The sequence below is a fragment of the Dermacentor silvarum genome, chromosome 8 (genome assembly GCF_013339745.2).
Source record: "Dermacentor silvarum isolate Dsil-2018 chromosome 8, BIME_Dsil_1.4, whole genome shotgun sequence".
Taxonomy (NCBI): Eukaryota; Metazoa; Arthropoda; class Arachnida; order Ixodida; family Ixodidae; genus Dermacentor; species Dermacentor silvarum.
Window position 1 is genome coordinate 8,638,233 of NC_051161.1, and position 21,206 is coordinate 8,659,438.

The window sequence follows — 21,206 nt, forward strand, 5'->3', positions numbered from 1 at the left end:
GCGGATCACGTGGCGTGACGTCACACCTACCACACTTGCGCTCCGACGACTCAAGGTCATTGCGACGCGATGAATAACCTTGCGAAACATGGCGTAGTAGAGCTGTCGCTATAAAAGTGTGCCGAGTGTGCAATCAGGCTTTCGCCTTAATGTTTTACAAACGTGATACACTTGCTTAATTTTTTTGCCTCTGTCTCGCGTCTTGGTTTTGGTACAAGACGAAGATTAGCAAGGTCTAAAAAGTGGAAGTTGCATCCTGGTGCGTTCCTCAATCAGCGTTTTTGTTCTTTTTTCTGTTGGGCTGCTGAGCACGAGGTCTCGGGATCGAATCCCGGCCACGGCGGCTGCATTTCGATGGGGGCGAAATGCGAAAACACCCCTGTACTTAGATTTAGGTGCACGTTAAAGAAACCCAGGTGGTCCAAATTTCCGGAGTCCCCCACTACGGCGTGCCTCATAATCGGATCGTAGTTTTGGCATGTAAATCCCCACAATTTATTTTTTTTCTGTTGTTTTTTTCTCTTTGATCATTTGGGAAACGGGAAGGTTTGAGGGACCAGTCCAAAATGCAGAAAGAGCATTTACCACCTTTCCTGACACGCTTTTATATTAGCGAAAAACGAGTGATTAAAATTTAGATAATGCCATTGTCTTGACAAACAAAGAAGACGTGTGTGAAACCACGCGCGTTCGTGCCGTGTCCTAGGCGCGTAAGGCAAAAAAAGAAGAGAAAATAAAGATTCGCTCTTCGAGGTCCGCCTTGCTGGGAACGCGCCCGCAGCCTTTCTTCGGAAGCGTCGCCGAGGTGAGTCTCGGCCTCTCATAAATTCGCTATGTCAGCGACACCGTTTTCATGTGGTTTTGTTTGCACCGGAAGCTTAAAGGTTATCGAAGTTAATATTAACGAAATTTCACCTCTCAACGCCGCCTGCATCCAGGTCTCTAGCTTCAACGCAACTCTCTACTTTTGGGCAGTTACTGCGGTCAGAGGATTATTTCCTCTCTCGGTCATTGCTCTTATATATCCTGCTCTATTCAGTAATGACTGATGCTCGGTTTCCGACCCTACCACAGTGAGGCCATCAGGGAGACTATACCACAAGATATATCGTCGATTTGTAGCCGTAAGCTAAACCTTTTTTTCGCTTGTTGTTTGCTTTGCCGTTTGCGAGTAATAAGCATTTCAGATCACGAGTAACAAATATGACTTCTGTTCGTTTCTTCTAAACTATCTGTATTGTTAACTTAGTAATCTTGGCGAGCGGGGCTTCACGTGAGTCGAGCAGGTGTCACCTGGGTGATACAACGCGCTTATCCAGACTGTCAGTGGCCAAATTCATAAAACTGTTAGTCCATGAAGGCTATATACTACTGGCCAATCGCCTTCGCTAATAGATGGTGTCCAAATTCTCGCCCCACCGACAGCGCTCGCTAGGTAATAAAAACAGATCTCAAAGGCGGTGTTGTTTCTCATTGGTGTAGCCAGGGGTGGCACAACTATGCACTTGGAGGTTAAAATACGGATAACCATTGTGAGTAACGACCTTGAGAATAGCTTAAATACAATTCACGAACATCTGATAGCCTGTTTTTTGGGCGTCAACTACTTACGTCTATTACAATTTAAACACCAGAAAACGCGATGCTGAAATACTACGTAGTTTAAATCTTGGATAGTGCGTGCATAACGACAGACTGTGACATCAAGAAAGTGCACAAGAACCTTGGTCTTGTCGTATTTGAGTTATTTTGACAAAACCACTTAAAACGAATTCACGCCGCTTTTATTATTGTCTGATTGTCGCCTAAGGCTATCTGGTTTTTGACAACTATCGATGCCCACCTGATTTCGTGAACTAGAGATTCGCCGTAGTTTTTATTCATCTAGCCTCATTACCTGGCAAGGATTCTCCTGTGTTGACCTCTATTGGAGTCACCGGGCAATACCATTTCGATTCTTATTTTCCGGCGTATAAAATGCTTCTGTAGTAGCTGATTTGTCCCCTTCCATTCTTTCAATTATGGTTCAATAATAAGCGCAGCAGATGTTTAAATGAACAAAATTATCACCTACCTGCAGTTTCTGGAATGACATAAGAATGGAATTTGCGGCACCACGTCATAAGCAACTCGTAAAACACACAGTAAAGTGGCGTATCGCCGCCGAGGCATTTCCCCCAACATGGTACTGAAAGGAAGGCATGAGGACAAGGATACAAGTGTCAGGCTGATGAACAGTGCGATGCCTTGACCCAGCGATTTCAGGAGCACAAAGGTGGTGCCTGTCGAGAATGGGGATGGCTGGTGTTTGCACGGAGCAGTACGACACAAACCTTCCTGGATTTAAGTTTCTTGTATGGCGAACATTGTTTAATTGCGCGAACAAACGTACCACAGAGACGGCATGGAACAAGGATGGGCGCTTTTTGTACAACTTGTGACACATTGGCACATACCTATTCAGGAGGATTGGCTAAGAATGGACAAATACAAAGTGGCACAAGCCCAATTACTACATTAGAATAAATAAAAAAAAACATCAAAGGAACCACTCAATGTAATGCGCTATCCCATTAAGAGGCCTGTACAACACATACGCCGTTCTACTTGTGTCCGTGTTTGCACGCCTGCCCCCTTTCAGTACCATAAATATTCAACAACTTGCTCAACTTTCAGCTGTTTTATTCTCCAGACACTTCACCCGCTGCCAATACGGCCACGTATTCTCTTTGGAGCTGGTCAGAGATGACATTATCGGGCACAGAGCTGACCAGAAACAGGCAAAATGGCAGAATTTAATGAAAGACAGCGAGTAGGTCAACTTTTGATCGTAGATGTGAAGTGCCGCTGCTAGGTTGTAACAGAACACGAACGAAGAAGATGGCATACACATGAGCAAAGCGGTGCCTACGCGCCTTACGCATCGTCATGCGAGTGCCATCGCGGTTTTTCGTTTGTGTCTCGATACAACTATGAAGCACAACATCACATCAATGGCAAAATTCAGCAGCGGTGAGGTGCTCCGGTGCACTTACGAAGCTGTGTCGGTGCGAACCAGGCTGTTGTCCGCCGGCAGGGGCCGGGTGGTGGTGCTCAGAGATGGCGGACAAGAATGGCGCAGTGCGTCGCTACGTGCGCACGGGCTGCGGCCCGGGTCTGGCCGTAACGGCGCTGGTCACCACCGTGCTGGCCGCCTGGTTCCGCCTGGCACCTCGAGCTGCTGGCCGGCAGCTGGACACCGATGCCGGCATGCCCGTCTGGTGGCCTGGCGCCGCCGAACTGGCTGTCGTACGCAGGTATGTAAGCCGTGTCGTCCCGCCCTCTGCTTAGTCGTGGAACAATGTGCGCCGATTATAGCATCGGATGTACTTTGATTAAACTAAACATGCACTCACAGAATAAAAAGAAAGACAACATAATAAGCATACGTTTGATGTAGACGAGAGTTCGCCAGAGGAATATTGTATGGTTAGGTAAAATCATTGTGACTGAAGCATGTCACTGACCGTAGACAAAACGAATGACGTTTCGAGATCCTTAAGAATCCCTTGTTTACAATGGAAAGCCGTCTACACACAGGTACGCTAGCATAGAGCGCAAGACGCAAAGTTCGGGAGCACGTGTGACTCAAGGAGCCACATTATCTGTTCATTGTATTACTTAAGAGTGTGAATGGTTAAATAATAATACTGAACCTTGTTGCCTTGTGCTTTCCTGTGGAATCGATACGCACATCGTCCTAGTTAATCTTGTGATCCGTCATCTGGGCATGCTCTGCAAGAGCATTTGTCAGTACATTGCCTTTGGTGACATTGTTCTTGTGTTGTTAGACGCCTGCAGAAATTTCTACTCTCACCAACGCACACTGACTCGCATATGGTGCCCGGGATCTTCTGGACCACCCCAGGAAAACTCGCCCGAGAGAGCTGATCTTTCGCAATCATCAGGTCACATTTGAGCTTGCTAGGGCTTTGCATGCACTTTGTATACATACGGGACAGCGACGTGCTTCTGCCTTGATGCTATACGGCCCATAAGCATTCCATGTTTACCATGTTGGTGAAAAGCTATGACTGAATTGGTATTTTACATGCGTTTATTTGGTGAGTGCAGCCGTAAGTTCAGATATGTTCCTTTCTCGCCAGACGGGCTTGACTTGAGCACTGGAGTAAAGAACACAGAAAAAAGGAATCCGTACGAATACCGAAACGCCTATGTGTTTTTACTATGGTCAGTCACGCGTTTTTTTCCCTACTGGACTATACATATACGTATGTGTTTCTGACAGCGAGTACAGTATAGGCAATCACGTGGAATGGGGTTTAACGAGCCAATACCACGATCTGATGATGAGGAACGCCGTAGTGGGAGACTGATGATTAATTTTGACCACCTGTGGTTCTTTAACGTGGACCTAAGCCTAAGTAAACGAGCGTTTTCGCATTCCGCGTCCATCGAAATATGGCCGCCGTGGCCTCGAGAACTTGCTACATGTTGACACGCGGACACCAACTCACTCCTTCCACCCTCCTTACATTAGCGCAACAATTTCCTCCGTTTGAACATTTCCACTTCTCTTGCCCTGTTAACTCCTTCTTCATCATCATCATCAGCCTATATTTATGTCCACTGCAGGATGAAGGCCTCTCCCTGTGATCTCCAATTACCCCTGTCTTGCGCTAGCTGATTCCAATTTGCGCCTGCAAATTTCATAATTTCATCACCCCACCTAGTTTTCTGCCGTTCTCGACTGCGCTTCCTTTCTGTTGGTATCCATTCTGTAACTATAATGGTCCACCGGTTATCCATCCTACGCATTACATGGCCTGCCCAGCTCAAGTTTTTCCGATTAATGTAAACTAGTATATCGGCTATCCCTCTTGAATTGAATTTTTTATTCCGCAACAAGAAAAAGTTACGAGGAGGGCAGGTAAAAGCTGCAAGAACAGCTTGAGGTGCCCTGACCCCCCTAGCACACGGGAAAGCATAAAAGCGTGCGGCTAAGGAAGTACAACCTACTAAGGAAACACAAAAGATATAAAACGTCACTTGAAAAGGGGATTACGAAGCAGTCATAAAGAGCAAGGAAATCGTCGTATCACATCATTATACAAACATTAAACGCAGTTGTTTTGGTGATGTACTAGATATGTCAATGTTATTTTCTTTTATTATGTGGCTTAGAAGTGTAGGCAATTGAAATTTTAACATTTGATTTCCGTAATTAGTTCTACATTTCGCGACATACCACACTTCAGGATGGCGTACATTATAAGCATGAATGTTTTTCTCTAGCCTTGCTAGGCTTGTCATGTCATCATTATTTTTCAGCAAACCGAGTTTATATAAACTACATAGCTTGTAATCATACATTGATGTAACCTGAATGATGTGGTACTTCTTAAACAAGTCTGCAGTGTGGTAGCGATATGGGACTTTACAGGCTAGGCGTAGAGCACTTTTTTGCAGGACGGTAAGTTTGCTAATGTTTCCAGCTGTTGTTGTTGACCATACAAGAAACGCGTAATTTAATAGAGACAAAAATAAAGAGTTATATATGAGTATGTTAACAGAGGTAGGAAAATTGTAGCAGTGGCGGCGCATAATGCCTGTTGTCCTAGATAGTTTATTAATTATGTAGTTCACGTGATCATCCCATGTCATGTTTTGTGAAAAATACACGCCCAATGATTTGAAGCTTTTTACCACTTCAATTTTAGAGTTGTTTAACAAAATGGTGGGTAACTGGACATATGCGTGGCGGGGGTGAAATAAAACTGCCTTCGTTTTATTAATGTTTAGTTTTAGGGAGTTCATTTGGGCCCATGCATTAATTTCAGACAGTGCGCTATTCACTCGACTACCCAAATCGGCACATGATTTCCTCGAAAAGAATAAACTCGTGTCATCAGCATAGATTATATAATGGGCTGTTTTATCAATGTGGACAATCTCATTAATATAAAGTATGAACAGAAACGGTCCCAGGATGCTTCCCTGAGGGACGCCTGTTTTAATGCATTTTATTGAAGAAGGATTTCCTTCGATTGCAACAAATTGAGTACGGTTTGTTCTCTGATCCACACCACTTTCTTCCTGTTTCTTAACATTAGGTCTAACATTTTTCGTTTAATCGCTCATTGTGCGGCCCTTAACTTGTTCTCGAGCTTCTTTGTTAACCTCCAAGTTTAGGCCCCATATGTTACCACCGGTAGAATGCAATGATTGTACACTTTTCGTTTCAATGACAGTGGTAAGCTCCCAGTCAGGATTTGGCAATGCCTGCTGTATGCACTCCAACCCAATTTTATTCAAGATTCTGTAATTTTCCGCTCATGATCCGGGTCCCCTGTGAGCAATTGACCTAGATAAATGTACTACTTTACAGACTCTAGAGGGTGACTGGCAATCCTGAATTCTTGTTCCTTTGCCAGGCTATTGAACATTATGTTTGTCCTCTGCATATTAATCTTCAACCCCACTCTTACACTTTCTCGGTTAAGGTCCTCAATCGTCCCCATTGTTGCTGAATAGGACAATGTCATCTGCAAACCGAAGGTTGCTGAGATATTCGCCGTTGATCCTCACTCCTAAGCCTTCTCAGTCTAACAGCTTGAATACTTTTGCTAAGCATGCAGTGAAGAGCATTGAAGAGATTGTGAGATTAACTCCTTAGTACTCACTTATTCTCCTCGCCCCAGGAATAAGAGTGAGTTATACATAAACGCTGTCACAGTAAATCCTTTTGTCGAAACGATTGGTTCCAGCTGTGGCTTCACTTTTGAGGCAGCTGCTGATTGCATCGAGTCTCCACCTTCCTGTGAACCCTTTGCCTTATTTGGCTAAGAAACTGAAACGTGAGACATTGATCGAGAAAAATACGTGTGCTTTCACGCGTAGGCCCGGCCCCCTGGCGCACACGTCGGTGCTGCGCGAGGACACGCTGGCGTTCCTGCGCGCACGGCACCGGACATCGGCGCAGGTCTCCAACAACCGTCTGCCCCGCGCCCTAATGCCCGAACACTACGACATCGAGATGCGACCTCGCTTCGCAGCTGAGGATCCGTCTACAACGACGGCAGACGGCTCAGCGGGCGCGGACGACGATACCTTCACGGCCACTGTGGCCGTGCGTGTGCTATGCGTGCAGAACACCAGCACTGTGGTCATGCATACCGGCAAGTTCAACTACACCCCGGCCTCGACTGGCACCGGACCAGCAGTACAGGTGACAATGGAAAAAAATTACTCCATCTCCCGCTAAAGGGAACCATGTGTGGATGCGAAGCAGCGGGGAGATAGTTAGCTTGAGCGGGAGATGGTTTCGCGGCAGCGGCCCGAGCACTCATCGCGGCGCTGCACAGGAGAGAGAATGAGGCGCGCGCGCTCCGTCATTTTCATACCGCGGAACTACCGTGGCGCCCCCAGCGGAGTATGCAGCTGTCGCACCACCTGTCGTGCGCGCCGCTCCGGATTCCTAGAGGAGAGAAAGGGGGGAAGCGTAGGAGAAGAGAGAGAGGGGGAGGGGACGCGCATGCGCTGTGGGGGTGTGGCACGCGGGCGCCGCTCCGTATTGTAGAGGATTCCTAGAGGAAAGGGGGGGAGCGTAGAGGAGGGAGAGAGGGGGAGGGGACGAGCATGCGCTGTGGGGGTGTGGGACGCCGCGGGAGGGACGGACAAAGCCCCCGCCATAAGCTGCTTCGCATCTAAAAATTTCCAAAGTACTTTTAGTATCCTTATATGGCCGCGGTCACCTCGAGCAGCTAATGAACAAGTTATTCGCAGTCGAAAAGTCGATGGCTTGAATCTCACGCGGTGGTTTTAAAGTTGCATTCGTACCGCGCGTGAAATCACTGATTTGGTGCACAGACAGATCGCCGGAAAGTCCACATATGGTGCGGATTAATGAGTATAAGACTATTTGCATTTGTTGACTAGACTTGAACTCTTAGCTTACTCTCTCTCGGCCGTTTACTTTGAGTTCTGCAGTGCGATGTTTGCTATACCAATAGCTCAAAATAACAGCGCATTAGAGCCTTCGATGAAATTCCTCATGCGGTTATACAAGGGTTCGGGGTGAAGAGGAATCCGCTGACACTTTGATGAGAAGAAGTCGTGGGTAGCTTTACATATCAATCCGTGTGCATGAGCAATTAAACAGTTCCCAGCATCTCTTGACAGAGGCGTCCAAGTTTCACGTGTGGGATACGAGTGTGTCTATGGGGTGGAGATGTTTTGCTGAACACAATTTCGTCACTGGCTGAGGCTTGCTCAGGCTACGGTAACCGCTCTTTTAGAAGGGCAGGGCTGGACCGTTGCACTTAGTGATGTGACGCGACACTCGTTTCGAGCTGATTTCGATGTCCAGGCCCTGCAATGTGTGGCTTGACTTCCATTTCTTTCTCTCTACGCTCATTAAGGTTGCGACAGCGGCCGCGTGGGAGCCTTAGAGAATGAGTGGAATTTGAATACCGGCTGGCCCGTCACATTAGATAGAGGTTGCTGTATCATATAAGGAGTAGCGCCATACAATAATAATTAAAATGCTTTCCTTTAACCAAGGCGAGACATCACTGCAGATAACAGGCCTGACCATGAAAGAGAATGTACTTCATTTGGCAATAGGCCTTTAGTTCGAGCCCTTTCTGCTGAATTACCTGGGCGTCGTAAGCTATACCATGGCTTAAAGGGCAACTTCTGGAAGACAGCAGAATACAGTACACATAATAAAAACGACAAAGACGGTGACATGATCGATGCATTCTACAATAAATAGTGTTATTTACAAAATTTAATTAGGTCAGGACAACAGTCGTAAATTTAGTCAGAACCATAAAAATAAAATCAGGAAGGTGATCCTACACAACAAGCACAAGTATACTGAAAAGCAGGACCAGAATTCGAGAAGGCTATTTGATAACATCTTTACAAGCTGACGGTAACAAAAAGGAGGTAACAAAAGACGCACGGGGAAAGAATAGATTAGTGCAACATAAATTATTTATCTATAGGGCCGGTCCCATCAGATACCTTAACAGGGTCCCTTCGTCAGATAAGCAGTTCACGAAGCCAAGATACTGTCAAAAACATAGTAAACATGACGTAACTTAAGAGAAAAACTACAGTGATGAATTTGCGCTATTGAAGGAGATCAGTGAGAAAACTATAGGGCTAATTATTTCTTATATATAAAAAAGAAAACCCGCACGAAGCATAAAAAATATAGTACATTGTACTAAATGCACAACAACTCGAAGGACATGCCAGAAAGATTGAGTGAAGGGAGCAGCAGTAAAATTTGAGTCATTACTGCGATTAGCAATTAACTTGAAGTTCTCGCTCGCCCCGCTTCTCTCGCTGTTTCTGTGCGTGGTTCGTCTGGTGTTGGTTGAACGTGTAGACTCGGTCCTGCGTCGACTCTTTCATAGCTTCGCCTGGCATTCAAATACTCAATTTTTGAAATGTATTACGCAAATTATGTCTGTCTGTGACACAACACGCGAACTAAGGGTGAAATAGCATGCGTAGCCTTAAAAAAGTGAGCCTGATGTTAAGTACGCTACATGCGAACCCGCATTCGTACGTCTTAACTGTTTAACGGATCTAGCAAAAGGATTGTCGGTCATGCTGTGCTAGGGATTTATTCATATGTTTCGGATCAGTAATAGCATTGTAGTAATGTCGCTGTAGTAAGTTTTGAGTGAGCCAGAACAGTTGCTGCAGTGCTTTCTGTCCTTTCGGCGCAGGTATGGGACGCATCCAGCCCTATCAGTCAGGTGGCAGTCACTGGCATCGAAAAAGGCAGCGACAGCGGTCTGCTTGTCATCTCGCTGGCCTCCAGTCTAGAGGCTGGCAAGAAGTACGCCGTGCAGATTCAGTTCAGCGGACGCCTGGGTGACACCAGAGGGTTCTACAAGTACCACTACACCTCGGCCGACAGGAAGCAGTGAGCCGTCCTACTTCCCGCGCTCGTTGTGACGTCACGTGACAATGTTTTATCGGCGAAACGACGGCATAGATGGACAAGAGAGCATAAAAGAGAATCGTCAGGATAACCAGCACTGTATTTCGATGGGCAGATGCGAAGAGATAGCACCAAATTCTTATGATTCAGGTGTGCTCTATTCGAAATATTCAAAATTTAGTTAATGTACTGCGGTTAACGTCCCAGAGCCGCAACGTGCTTGTGAGTGAGGCCATTGCGATGTGCTCAGGATTGACTATGACCAAGTGGGACTACTTAAGGTACCCCACAAAGCTCGGCAGGCGGCGGCAGACGGCCTTTTTTTTCATTCTGCCACTGTTGTAATGGCAAATCGCAAACGCCACAGCCGCAAGAATCAAACCAGCGACCTTGTGCTCAACATCATAACTCCATATCAAATGAATAACAGGAGCACAGTTATTAAATGCTCAAGCATTTCTATGCCTACCTAACGAGGAAACCCGTCCGTCCGTCCGTCCGTCCGTCCGTCCGTCACGTAAAAGTGCATTCACACGACCGGACGGAGGAGGAATTTTCGTAGCGGATGGCGCATCACGTGACGCGTGCGTCATCAAAACGTGCCGCCCTCGCCTAGTCCGGCCTCCTCCGCTCGCGGTCCGGATTGATAATGCTCGCCGGTATTTCCGTCCGTACGTTTGGCGGTCGTCTGACTTCAATTTAGCCTAGTCAGCGTGACATCTGTCAACAATGGACGGATCGGCGCGGCTACAATAGCGTGTTGTCGGCTTGAAGCCACGTGTGTTTTTGTTGTGCAGCAATGACCGCATGTGCTTTTGTTGTGGTGCAGCGGGAAAGGCGAGTCGTGGTTGCACGCGCATTTCTATTTACTCAGACCGTGCGGCCTGCGTGACCTCGACATGAGTGAGGTGCACAAGAAAAGTGACGAGGCAACCGTCACTTTTCTGGCTCTTGTTGAGGGATTCGCAGCGCTATGGAATATAGAGCACGCCGATTATGCAAACGCCGATTATGCGAACGCGCAGCTGCTAAGCGTTGGAGTCGAGAGTAAGCGCGTGGATTCCGCAAACGGCGCTCCGGCTGTGGGAATGCGACCTAACTCGGCTCCGCCGGATTCAAGTGAACACGTGACTGTTTGGCCCGCGGAGCAGGCGGGATTTTGCCCTCGCGTGTGTATCCACCTTAAGAGGATCTCTTTCAAGATAGGGCCCGCAGCAGCGAGCGAATTGAGCTTCCTGCTGTCTCTCGCCTCAACGCGAACTAGGCGGCGAGAACACAGCGCAGATGACGCTATCAGCACTTGGCTCACTCTGTTCCCATCGCAGGTCGGTTTCAAGATAGGGCCTGCGCGGCCCGCCATACGCCGCCGCCGCCGGAGTACCGTTGATCACGGTTTATAATGATTCAACGCAGATGAATAAGGCGCGATAACGGCTTATAACGGACAAGCGTTAACGGCTTATAATGATCGGAACGTCATCAGTGCACCTGGCGCCGTCACCTGCAGTAGTTTGCTTGCGTCTTCAATTCACCTTGCGCCGCCGCCCGCAGCAGCTCCTCCGCAGCAGTGAATTTTTGCAATGTACAGGAAATATTTTGCAAAAGTGAAAAAAAAAAAGAAGTCGGAAAAGATGCTCAAGGAAGTCGGTGGCATCGGCACTGAGCACAAGTACAGTACAATATGACAGCGCGATAGAGACAAGACAGGTAATAACTACAACCGTCAGTTGTCGGTGCTTTTTCGGTAAATAGTTTTTTGTTGTTTTGGACTTCAGCCATTTAATTCACAGTGTGTTATTCAACGGGGCTGTCAGTTAGTATGCCGGGTGTTCAAAATTAAGCTTTACGGAATTTTTAAATATCGCCTGTGGCAGGTAGCATAATTCTTATCGTTGAGCTGGGTTATTCGAAGAGGCGGACATTAGTAGCAAGAGAAATCCAAACACATATTAAACTAATTAACAAAAATTGACTAATGAACTTATTAGTTAATTAATTTAAGGTACATATTGCAATTTACGAATTGTAGCCAGTGACTCTGTGAGACGCATCCACTTGAAATGAACTTCCAGGATGACACAAATTACGAGATATTATTTCCCCAAGTGTGGGACGAAATACATGGGCGTTCCAGTTACTTTTGTGCTTCAATGTATAAAACTGCATTTTGGTAAAGAAGAGGAACAGCAGTGCATTGTTATGGCGAGTTTGATGGCGCATATCTCCAAACTGGTGTCATTCTGGAAATTCATTCCAAGTGGATACGCCTGACAAGCTCACGGCTATAATATATAAATTTCAATGTGTCGTAAAATAATTAACCGAGAAGATAATTAGTGCATTTTAAAATTAGTTTAATATCGGTTTCGATTTCTCGTGCTACAAATGTCCACCTCATCGAATAACCCAGCTCAATGATATGAATTATGCTACCTGCCATAGGCGATTTCTAAAAATTCCGTAGAACTTAAAAATGAACACCGGGTATAACGGCCCATGTTCATAGAATACTCGAGTACCTTGTTGTGGAGTTTTATTATAATACACGTACGTGGGTGCATCAACCGACCTCCGTTCAACGTTAACTGCAGAGGGCAGAAATAACTAAAGCAAACTTTATAATTTCGCTGGAATAAACCAAGACTGGGGTGTGTTTGAGGTCACCACGTGTATACTTGGAGTGATGTGCAAGTAGGAGTATCCATCCCTGGTGCATTCAGTAGAATGTCGCGGAGCAATAAGGTCGCACGTATGGACGTACCACTCCACGATTGCATCTTCGAGAAACAGCACCCTGTGGTCGGAGGGAGTCAATCCAGAGCACATCCACTGTCAGCTGTTAGCGCTTCCCTAAAAAAAAAAGAAGTCTTTTTTTTTTGCTTCCCCATCCTCCGCCATACACTGCCTTGATATTGCCACATGGTGTGGCAGACCAGGGGAATGAAGAAGAGGAGAACGAGGTTCTTCATCGTGGTAATGCGCGTCGACGCTTACGCTCAGTAAAGTGCTAACGTCTGGGACTATGTGGCAATAGGATGCCATCGGATTACCACACATTCGGCCTTTTGATGGGGGAGCCACGTGGTAGTTTCAGCTCACACGATGAGAGTCCAACAAGTGGTGCAGACATTGATTCGTGAATAATCATCTTTGCGGACGGGATACATAACCCGATTACATGATACGAAATGTGCAATGCCGTGCAGGGGCCACATGTTCAAAAGTGATATGTATTGTTCTTTCTGTGTAGAAAAAAATGTAGCTGTTTCGCCCGAAAGGCGAAATTGATTGCATTGCATTGATTGATTGCATTGATTGCGATAGCCAATTATTAGACAGCTCTACGAAGCAAGGTTAGTAGTTTTATTAGCTGTGTAAAGAGAATGGCTACCAAGGGAAGGGAAGTGCTGTCGAGGACGGCAGAAAGTTAGGTGGTGTGATGAAATGAGGAAATTTGCAAGCGCAAGTTAATTAGAATCGGCTAGCGTAAGCCAAGGGTAAGTGGAGATCGCTGGGAGAGACCTTCGTACTGCAGTGGCCATAAAACTAGGCTGATGATGATAATGAATCTGCTGTGAACATTCGCTTACTCAGCTAACAAGCATGGTACCACGCGCGCACAGTCAGATGACCGTGGACACTCGCTGTCAGATTGCTGGCGTGATGAAGAGGGGCGGCAGCGTCGAGGGAATTTCCATTCGTGCAGCCTCTCGCTTGAAGGCGAACCAGGCGCGCGAGAACACATCGCAAACGAAGCCATCACTTATCTCGGGTCGGCTAGCCTTTGAACTCACCGCAGATTACCTCCAAGATAGGACGCGCGTGGCTGCGCTTGGCCGCGCTCAGCCACGCCATGCGTAGCCCGTGCTACCCTCTTCGCTCACTTCCCTCCTAGCAGAAGATAGCGCCAACCTTTCCCTTTCCTCAAGAACCACTTACTACCTCCTAGCGCGAGCACATCTCGCTCTTTTCCTTACGCGCGCGATAAGTCGGCGCGCACCCTCGCCGCCTTCTCCCCTTGCGCACGCGAGAAGACGCCGCCTCGCCACGCCACCATCCTTCTCGGCTCACCCTCGCATGCTTCCTCTCTCAACTAAGCACGCGGTGCGCGACCACATCTTATCGCACTTGGACTTTATGCGGATCTTTACGGCGACGCCGACGACGACGGTGTGAACTCGCCTGGAGTATCCATATAATGGCTATCGCATTAATAAAGTTATGTGATAATTTGTCTTTACTTCTTGATATACCCTCGCATAATACCTGGATAAGTGCCAACGATGCCGGAACCTTGCATTTGAACAAATACCGAAGAAATTTATTATGAAAAGTTGACTCGTTCTTTTTGGGTCATGCTGAATGAAGCGGTTTCTAGCACCGTTGCAGAGATTGCATTCCTTTGTTGTTTAATAAATGACAGCGATGAAATAGCGCATATATGCAGATTTGGAAGCTGTTTTGCAAAGTATTGCTGTGGTCCAAGCGCTGGCGACATGTGGTTCTCCACCACCATTTATTTCCGGGCGCGTGTCGCAGACGAGCGTGCTCACATGAGACCTTTGCTTATAAGGGAATAAATAGTGGAACGTACGATGGCCCTTCTCAAATTCACCTAGTCGTGAAAATCGCTTGCTCCTGCTAATTTATTTCTGTTCCTGCCTTTATGTTGCTTATTACAAACTATGAACCCATTCACATTGGTCAGTCTTGCAGCTGTTGATGGATATTTTGGAGCACAAACAAAATACCGGGTGTTTCTGTGAACACTTTCAAACATTTTTAAAGACTGCCTGTGGCAGATAGCACAATTCTAGTTGATCAGCAGGTCTACTCGAAGATTCGGGCATTACTTGCTCGAAAAACCGAAAGAAATGTACAATGCGCACACACACACACACACACACACACACACACACCACACACACCACACACACCACACACACACAACACACACACACACACACACACACACACCACACACACACACACACACACACACACACACACACACCACACACGCACACACGCACGCGCGCGCGCACACACACACACCACACACACCACACACACACACACACACACACCACACACACACACACACACACACACCGCACACACACACGCACACGCACACCCACACACACGCACACCACACACACACACACGCACACGCACGCAACACACACACACACACACACACACACACACACACACACACACACACACACACACACACACACACACACACACACACACGCACACACACACACACACGCGCACACGCACACGCACACACACACACACACACACACACACACACACACACACACACACACACACACACACACACACACACGCACACACGCACACGCACACACACACACACACGCACACGCACACGCACACACACACGCGCACGCACCACGCACGCACACACACACGCACACGCACACACGCACACACACACACACACACACGCACACACACACACGCACGCACACGCACGCACACGCACACGCGCACACACACACACACACACACACACACACACACACACACACACACACACACACACACACACACACACACACACACACACACACACACACGCACGCACGCACGCGCACACGCGCACACGCACAAATAATTATCATATTTAGGACGCGTGGAAAGTGGTGTGCCCACCTAGGGTGTTTCACAGTTTCACATATGTGTTACTCGCGGGTTCCACTATTACCAAAATGAAATTACTCGTTCTGGTTCTGACATAAGAAAACAGTGGCGTTTGATCAATTATTTGCCAATAAACCTATAAGTCCTACTATAACTAATGTTACTCACGAAGGATACATTATCTCTACCCCAGTCGACATCGCTAACGCATTCGGTGAATACGTCTCCTCCATCATTCCTGTTCCATCTGTTGCCACAGACATACTTCGTCATTGCGGACAATCATTTGTTTTCTTTTCCCCACAACTCCTGAAGAGGTAAAGAGTGTAATAATCAACCTAAAAAGCTCTAGTGCTGGTGTAGATAATATTCGTGCTAATCACATAAAATTGGTTGCTGATGTTACTGCGAATGTGCTCGCCTTCATAATTGATCTTTTTTTTTCAAACGGGTATATTTCCCAGCGTATAAAAAATAAGTAAGGTAACCCCGGTATTTAAAAAAAGTGATAAATCAATAATTTCCGATTACAAACCAATTTCTATTGCATTTTTTGGGGTAAAATTATTGAAAAACTAATCCACATTGGTCTGTTTAGCTATCTTTAAAATTTTAAGTTGTTTCACCTTAAACAATTGGGATTCAGTGACGGGCATTCAACTAACCTTGCTCTTATCCGAAAGTAACAAAGGTAACTACGTTGGTTCTGTCTTTTTTTTAGATTGCACTAAAGCTTTTGATACAATTAATCGTGACGTTCTATTCCCTAAACTTGGTTCTTATGGCATCGAAGGAACACCTCTAAACCTCTTTCAAGGTTACTTAGCTGATCGTGACCAAGTAAAATACAGTGGCGCACCGACGGGGGGGAGTCCGGTTGTTGTAACCCCCCTCCCTCCCTCCCCTGCGGCCGCGTTAACCTCCCCCCTCACGCGTGCAGCCCCACCAGTCAAACGTGTACCTTCAGTGCTCTGTTCACATTGTGATTACAATTCAGGAGGTGGCTTAAGGTCGAATTTTCTGCATGAACAAAAAACACTCTATAACTGTCTTGTATTTCTTCATTCACTTTCAAATTACTTTGAGTAAAACTCTGAAGAAATAAACTTCGTCATCATCCTTGGTCTCATCATTGTATTATAATTATTAGGCATTTTATTTGCTGTTGGATTCCTCTGGCTAAAGCAAGGAAATTGCATATTATGCAAAGTGCTTGCTTCCCCGCACTCCCCCCCCCCCCCCCCCCCAATCACCACACACACAAAAATGTAACCCCCCCCCCCCCCCCCCCCCCTGGCAGAGATCCAGGGTGCGCTACTGGTAACATACATTTCTGGCGTTTCTTCTAACAAAAGAATAATAAACATCGGGGTTCCACATGGCTCAATTTTGGTCCCCTTTTATTTTTATTATATATTTACGATCTACCTAAATGTCTAACTTCACTAATAGAATGCATCTTATATGCCGATGACACCATTCTTTTATCTTCGGGTGACTGTTTAAACACTCTTATAATGGCCCTTAATGCTGATCTTATAGATATCTAGGCTTGGTGTGCTAAAAACAAACTTTTAATTATTCATTACAAAACTAAGTTCGTAATCTTTAGTTTTAGGCCCACTAATGACTCGCAAGTTATGCCAATTTTTATTGATTTGCATGACATTTATCCCTTCAACCCCTGTTCATCCCTTGGTGTCGAGCTTGACTCGCCTTTAAAATTTAACTTGCATATCCCATGATCTACAAAGAAAAACTTCATACAGTATTAGGATTACTCAAAGCTAGATGTTATTTTGATTTACATACTCTGGTTGCTCTATACTACGCATTCATTCATAGCCTTCTAAACTATTGCATAACTTCCTGGGGTCAAACCTATCACTCTCATCTTTCTTCCTTATAACATGCACAAAATCAAGCAATCCGAATTATTACGAAGAGTAATCGCCGACCACATGTTACCGAACTGTACCGCGATCTTAACATACTCTGCATTACTAATCTTGGGAAATTTAATGTTTACATATTTGCATAACGAGCAATTAAAGATCATCACCTTATAAAATTTGTTCTTATGCAAGGACTTACCAATACAAATAATACACGTTTTTCTCTAAACAACAATTTTTTGCTTTTAAAAGTTCGTTAAACTATGGTACTCAAAGAGTTGGTTTGGTCTAATTAAATTGTGAAATGATTTGCCTTGCAATATTAAAACTATTTCTGTATCATTATTTAAACGTTTAATTCATGATTTTATTTGTGACCAATAACACAATTTGTCTAGTGCAATAACCTGACCAGTATCGTTATATGCTCTTTATATGCTGAATAATGACTATTCATTTATTTGTTTAATCACTCAATTGATTGTACTTGTTTAATTATTGTAATAATAGTTGTGTTACTGCTCGTATTTCATTGTAACAGTTTCTGTTTCTGTTATTCTTTTTGCTGTTTAGTAGTTTTACATTTCATGTGACATATTATAGCAGGTGCCCCTACAGAGTACAGACCTCCTTCTGCGATATCAGACCCACTTTTGTACATGCATTTACCAGAACAAACTGCAAAGTTTAAACTTCAAATAAAAAAAAAAAAACAGTCGGAAGTCAGCGCTTGCCTTCCCTGTCGTTGTCCCAGTGTGCGCTGTAGTTTACAGTAACATGGAGCAGCAACTAGCTCGGACTGTTTGCTTCTTGAAGCTCCTTTCTGTCGGCGTTCGCAGGCACCTCTTGGTGACATTCTTCGAGCCGACGTTCGCCCGTGAGGCGTTCCCGTGCTTCGACGAGCCGGACATGAAGGCCACCTTTTCCGTGGTGGTGGTCAGGCCCGAGGCATACCACTCCATATCCACTATGCCCCTGGTGCGCTCCGAGGGCAGGTAGGAGGTGCGGCGTACCAAACTGCTGGACTGAACAGGTTCAGCGAGTAAACGGTGCCTACCTGGGAAGAAAATTGCGCCCTATTGGCCGCTCACGTGGTACTACATATGCTAGCTGCAAGTATGCGATGTTGAAGGATGAAAGTCGTCCGCGATATTTGGCAGTGAACTGTTTGTTGTAACATTGTTGTGCGAAGGGCACACATTTGCTTAGTTTATTGATTTTCCTTGTTGGGGTGACTTTCCATGTCGTTAACTGTATTGCAGCATTATGGAATTTCATGTTCTGTGATATCGTTATTGTTTACGATGGGTCCCCTAAAATTCATGAGCCTCCGTTGCACACCTTCTTTCAAAGATGATGCGATTAAAGCACTGCCTTGCCGCATTATACTAGCTTCTACGTGCATGGCGCACGCATACTCAACCAAGCTGCAATAAGGAAATACTCTATGATAGTAATATTCATATTTGAAAGATTTCTGGAATGCACCTGAGATTTTTTTCTTCTTCAGATGGTGTCTTTCCCTTTAGGCGGTTTTGTTTAATGTGCGCTCTGATAATGCGCCTATATGATTCTGAAGTTATTACGGTCGCAGACGCGGCCAGTTAACTGACGCAGGTGAAAAAGTTGCGCTTTGTGGTCTTTGATTAACCGCATGTTTTCTCGTGAAATGTTTCATGTATCAAACTCCACATTTGGCTCCGAAAGCAAGGTTTGCATAGGTTTTCATTCGACGTCACTAAAATGGCCGACTTTGTACCTGGAGTGCCGCCATCCTTTCATTGCTCCTGGCAGTATACTTCCAGAATGTATAAGACCGAGACACTCGCGGTCCGACCATTTTCTGTCCCTAATGGCACTGGAGACCGTCAGGGGGGGAGGGGGGGGGGGGTAAAAGATGAGCTAGATTAGTTTCGCAGTAACTTGCAAAGTGTGTCTGGCGGAGAGTGCTACCAACCCGGGAAAGTTTCTCTACATCTAGAGACTTGTTTAGGAAGAACGGGGGGATTTGTCTAAATCACAGGATATTTTCATCTAAGACAGGGAGAAAAGTAACACTCAGAGACCTAACAAACCTCTGCTGCGACGTTGCGATGACCGATAAGTGGGACTAATGTTGTGACTGCATTATGGTTTCAGTGACCACAGAATACCTGTAGAGTATGCCTTATAATAGTACTGCAGCGCGGTCGACGTATCCCAGCAGATGAACGGCAGGGTGTGGATGCCTTGGACACGTTACGAATTACTGCTACTGCGCTATTGCTGTTCGTACCTCTAGCTGGGCTGTGGATTTCTGCGCACATTGAAATACTTATCTGTAAGAAGCAAAACAAACGTATGGTGCAACACCAAACAAAGCATCATAGACAAGTCTCGCCGTAAGAGGAGTCATATACCTAGCGCCGAGCACGACAAAGCGGTCGTGGCACTGAGCAGCTTATTATGCACGCACGTACTAAAATTTACTGGCAACCGCGCATATGTAGGCAGAGCTGTCGTGTACTAGGCAGTGATATAGCGTATATAAACATTTAGCACTCTATAGCTTAGTAAATTTGTGCAGACTTCAAGTGGTCACGTGTTTAAAAGCCAGTTTTGGCATGGAGGACAGAAACAAGATTGGTCGCATTTTGCGTGCTTCGCTGTGAATGATACGTAAGCGTGGTGGTGCTACTCAGTACATGACCTGCAGGAAAAATTTCATGCAGAACTCTTACGTTGGTCTCGTGGAGTGGCACACTTTTTTGACATTGTTATACTCTGTAAGGGAGGTCCCACGTTCGTCTTCCTTTCAATTCGAATAAGATTCCGTGTCAATCTTGGCACTTTGTTGTTGGCCAAACTTGTTTGCCTGTAGAGTTATGTATCAACGTGCTTTTGTGAATATGGCTTCAAGAAGGAGGCTGTGTCTTGCATTGCTACATTAGTTTAGCTTGAGTGCAGTGACGTCATTATATAAAATTCCTAAAGCGAGATATAGAAATCAATGGTAACTATAAAATTTCTGTCTATTTGCATAGCACAGAAATTATCTTTGCACAAAACGTATTAACAACAAACTGAACAACCGCATCTTGCAATGATCTAAAGAATTCTAGGGATTGAAAAAAATCCGAGTTAGGGGGAGTTAGAAAGGAAATCGGAAGAGAAGATAAACTAAACCGTGCTTCAATTATAACCACTTTCCTGTCTTTCCGAAGCTGAGTTCAGTTCTGCTATGCTGTAGTACTGACGAACAGAGCTGATGTACTTGGATATGCGATCACCGCCGGTGGAGTTCTCGCTGGCTCTTCTTAAGATGGTTGGTGGACGTACGTTTTGGTGGTCGACCTTCAGGTTCGACAGCGTTTCGATCTTATAACTGTGGTGATTGAGATACACTACGAGCTCGCTTGCGGGTTTTAGTTATGCCGTATTATACATACGGAAGCATCCGATAGGTTACTTGGAAACCTTTCAATTCTTTTTGTGTGCATATGAATACATTCAGCGCTGCCTTCGCAGAACGGGCGGATACGTGGCTGATCACTTTATGACGAGCATCAAGATGTCAACGTACACACTCGCCTTCATGATCAGCAACTACACTGCCACTAAAAATGGAAAGGTGAGACATAGACGAGGGCTGTATAACACTATTCTTTTGCAATTCCACTTTATGCCACGCT

At 45.7% G+C, this 21,206-nt stretch overlaps 1 protein-coding gene across 4 annotated transcripts in view; it reads left to right on the plus strand.

Annotated features, from left to right (window-relative positions):
* The first annotated feature begins 686 nt into the window (after positions 1-686).
* The window catches only part of LOC119461932 (aminopeptidase N-like), a 58,171-nt gene continuing 37,651 nt past the window's right edge, over positions 687-21,206 (plus strand). For 3 of the 4 annotated variants that reach the window (XM_049672790.1, XM_049672789.1, XM_049672787.1), the window contains exons 1-6: positions 687-805; positions 3,077-3,296; positions 6,901-7,228; positions 9,747-9,946; positions 18,375-18,530; positions 21,043-21,145. In XM_049672790.1, the coding sequence (XP_049528747.1) occupies positions 3,100-3,296; positions 6,901-7,228; positions 9,747-9,946; positions 18,375-18,530; positions 21,043-21,145 (984 nt within the window). In that variant the 5' untranslated portion in view covers positions 687-805; positions 3,077-3,099. Of the gene's footprint in view, positions 806-2,270; positions 3,297-6,900; positions 7,229-9,746; positions 9,947-18,374; positions 18,531-21,042; positions 21,146-21,206 lie in introns of those variants that run through there. The other variant, XM_049672788.1, reaches the window with a different exon arrangement.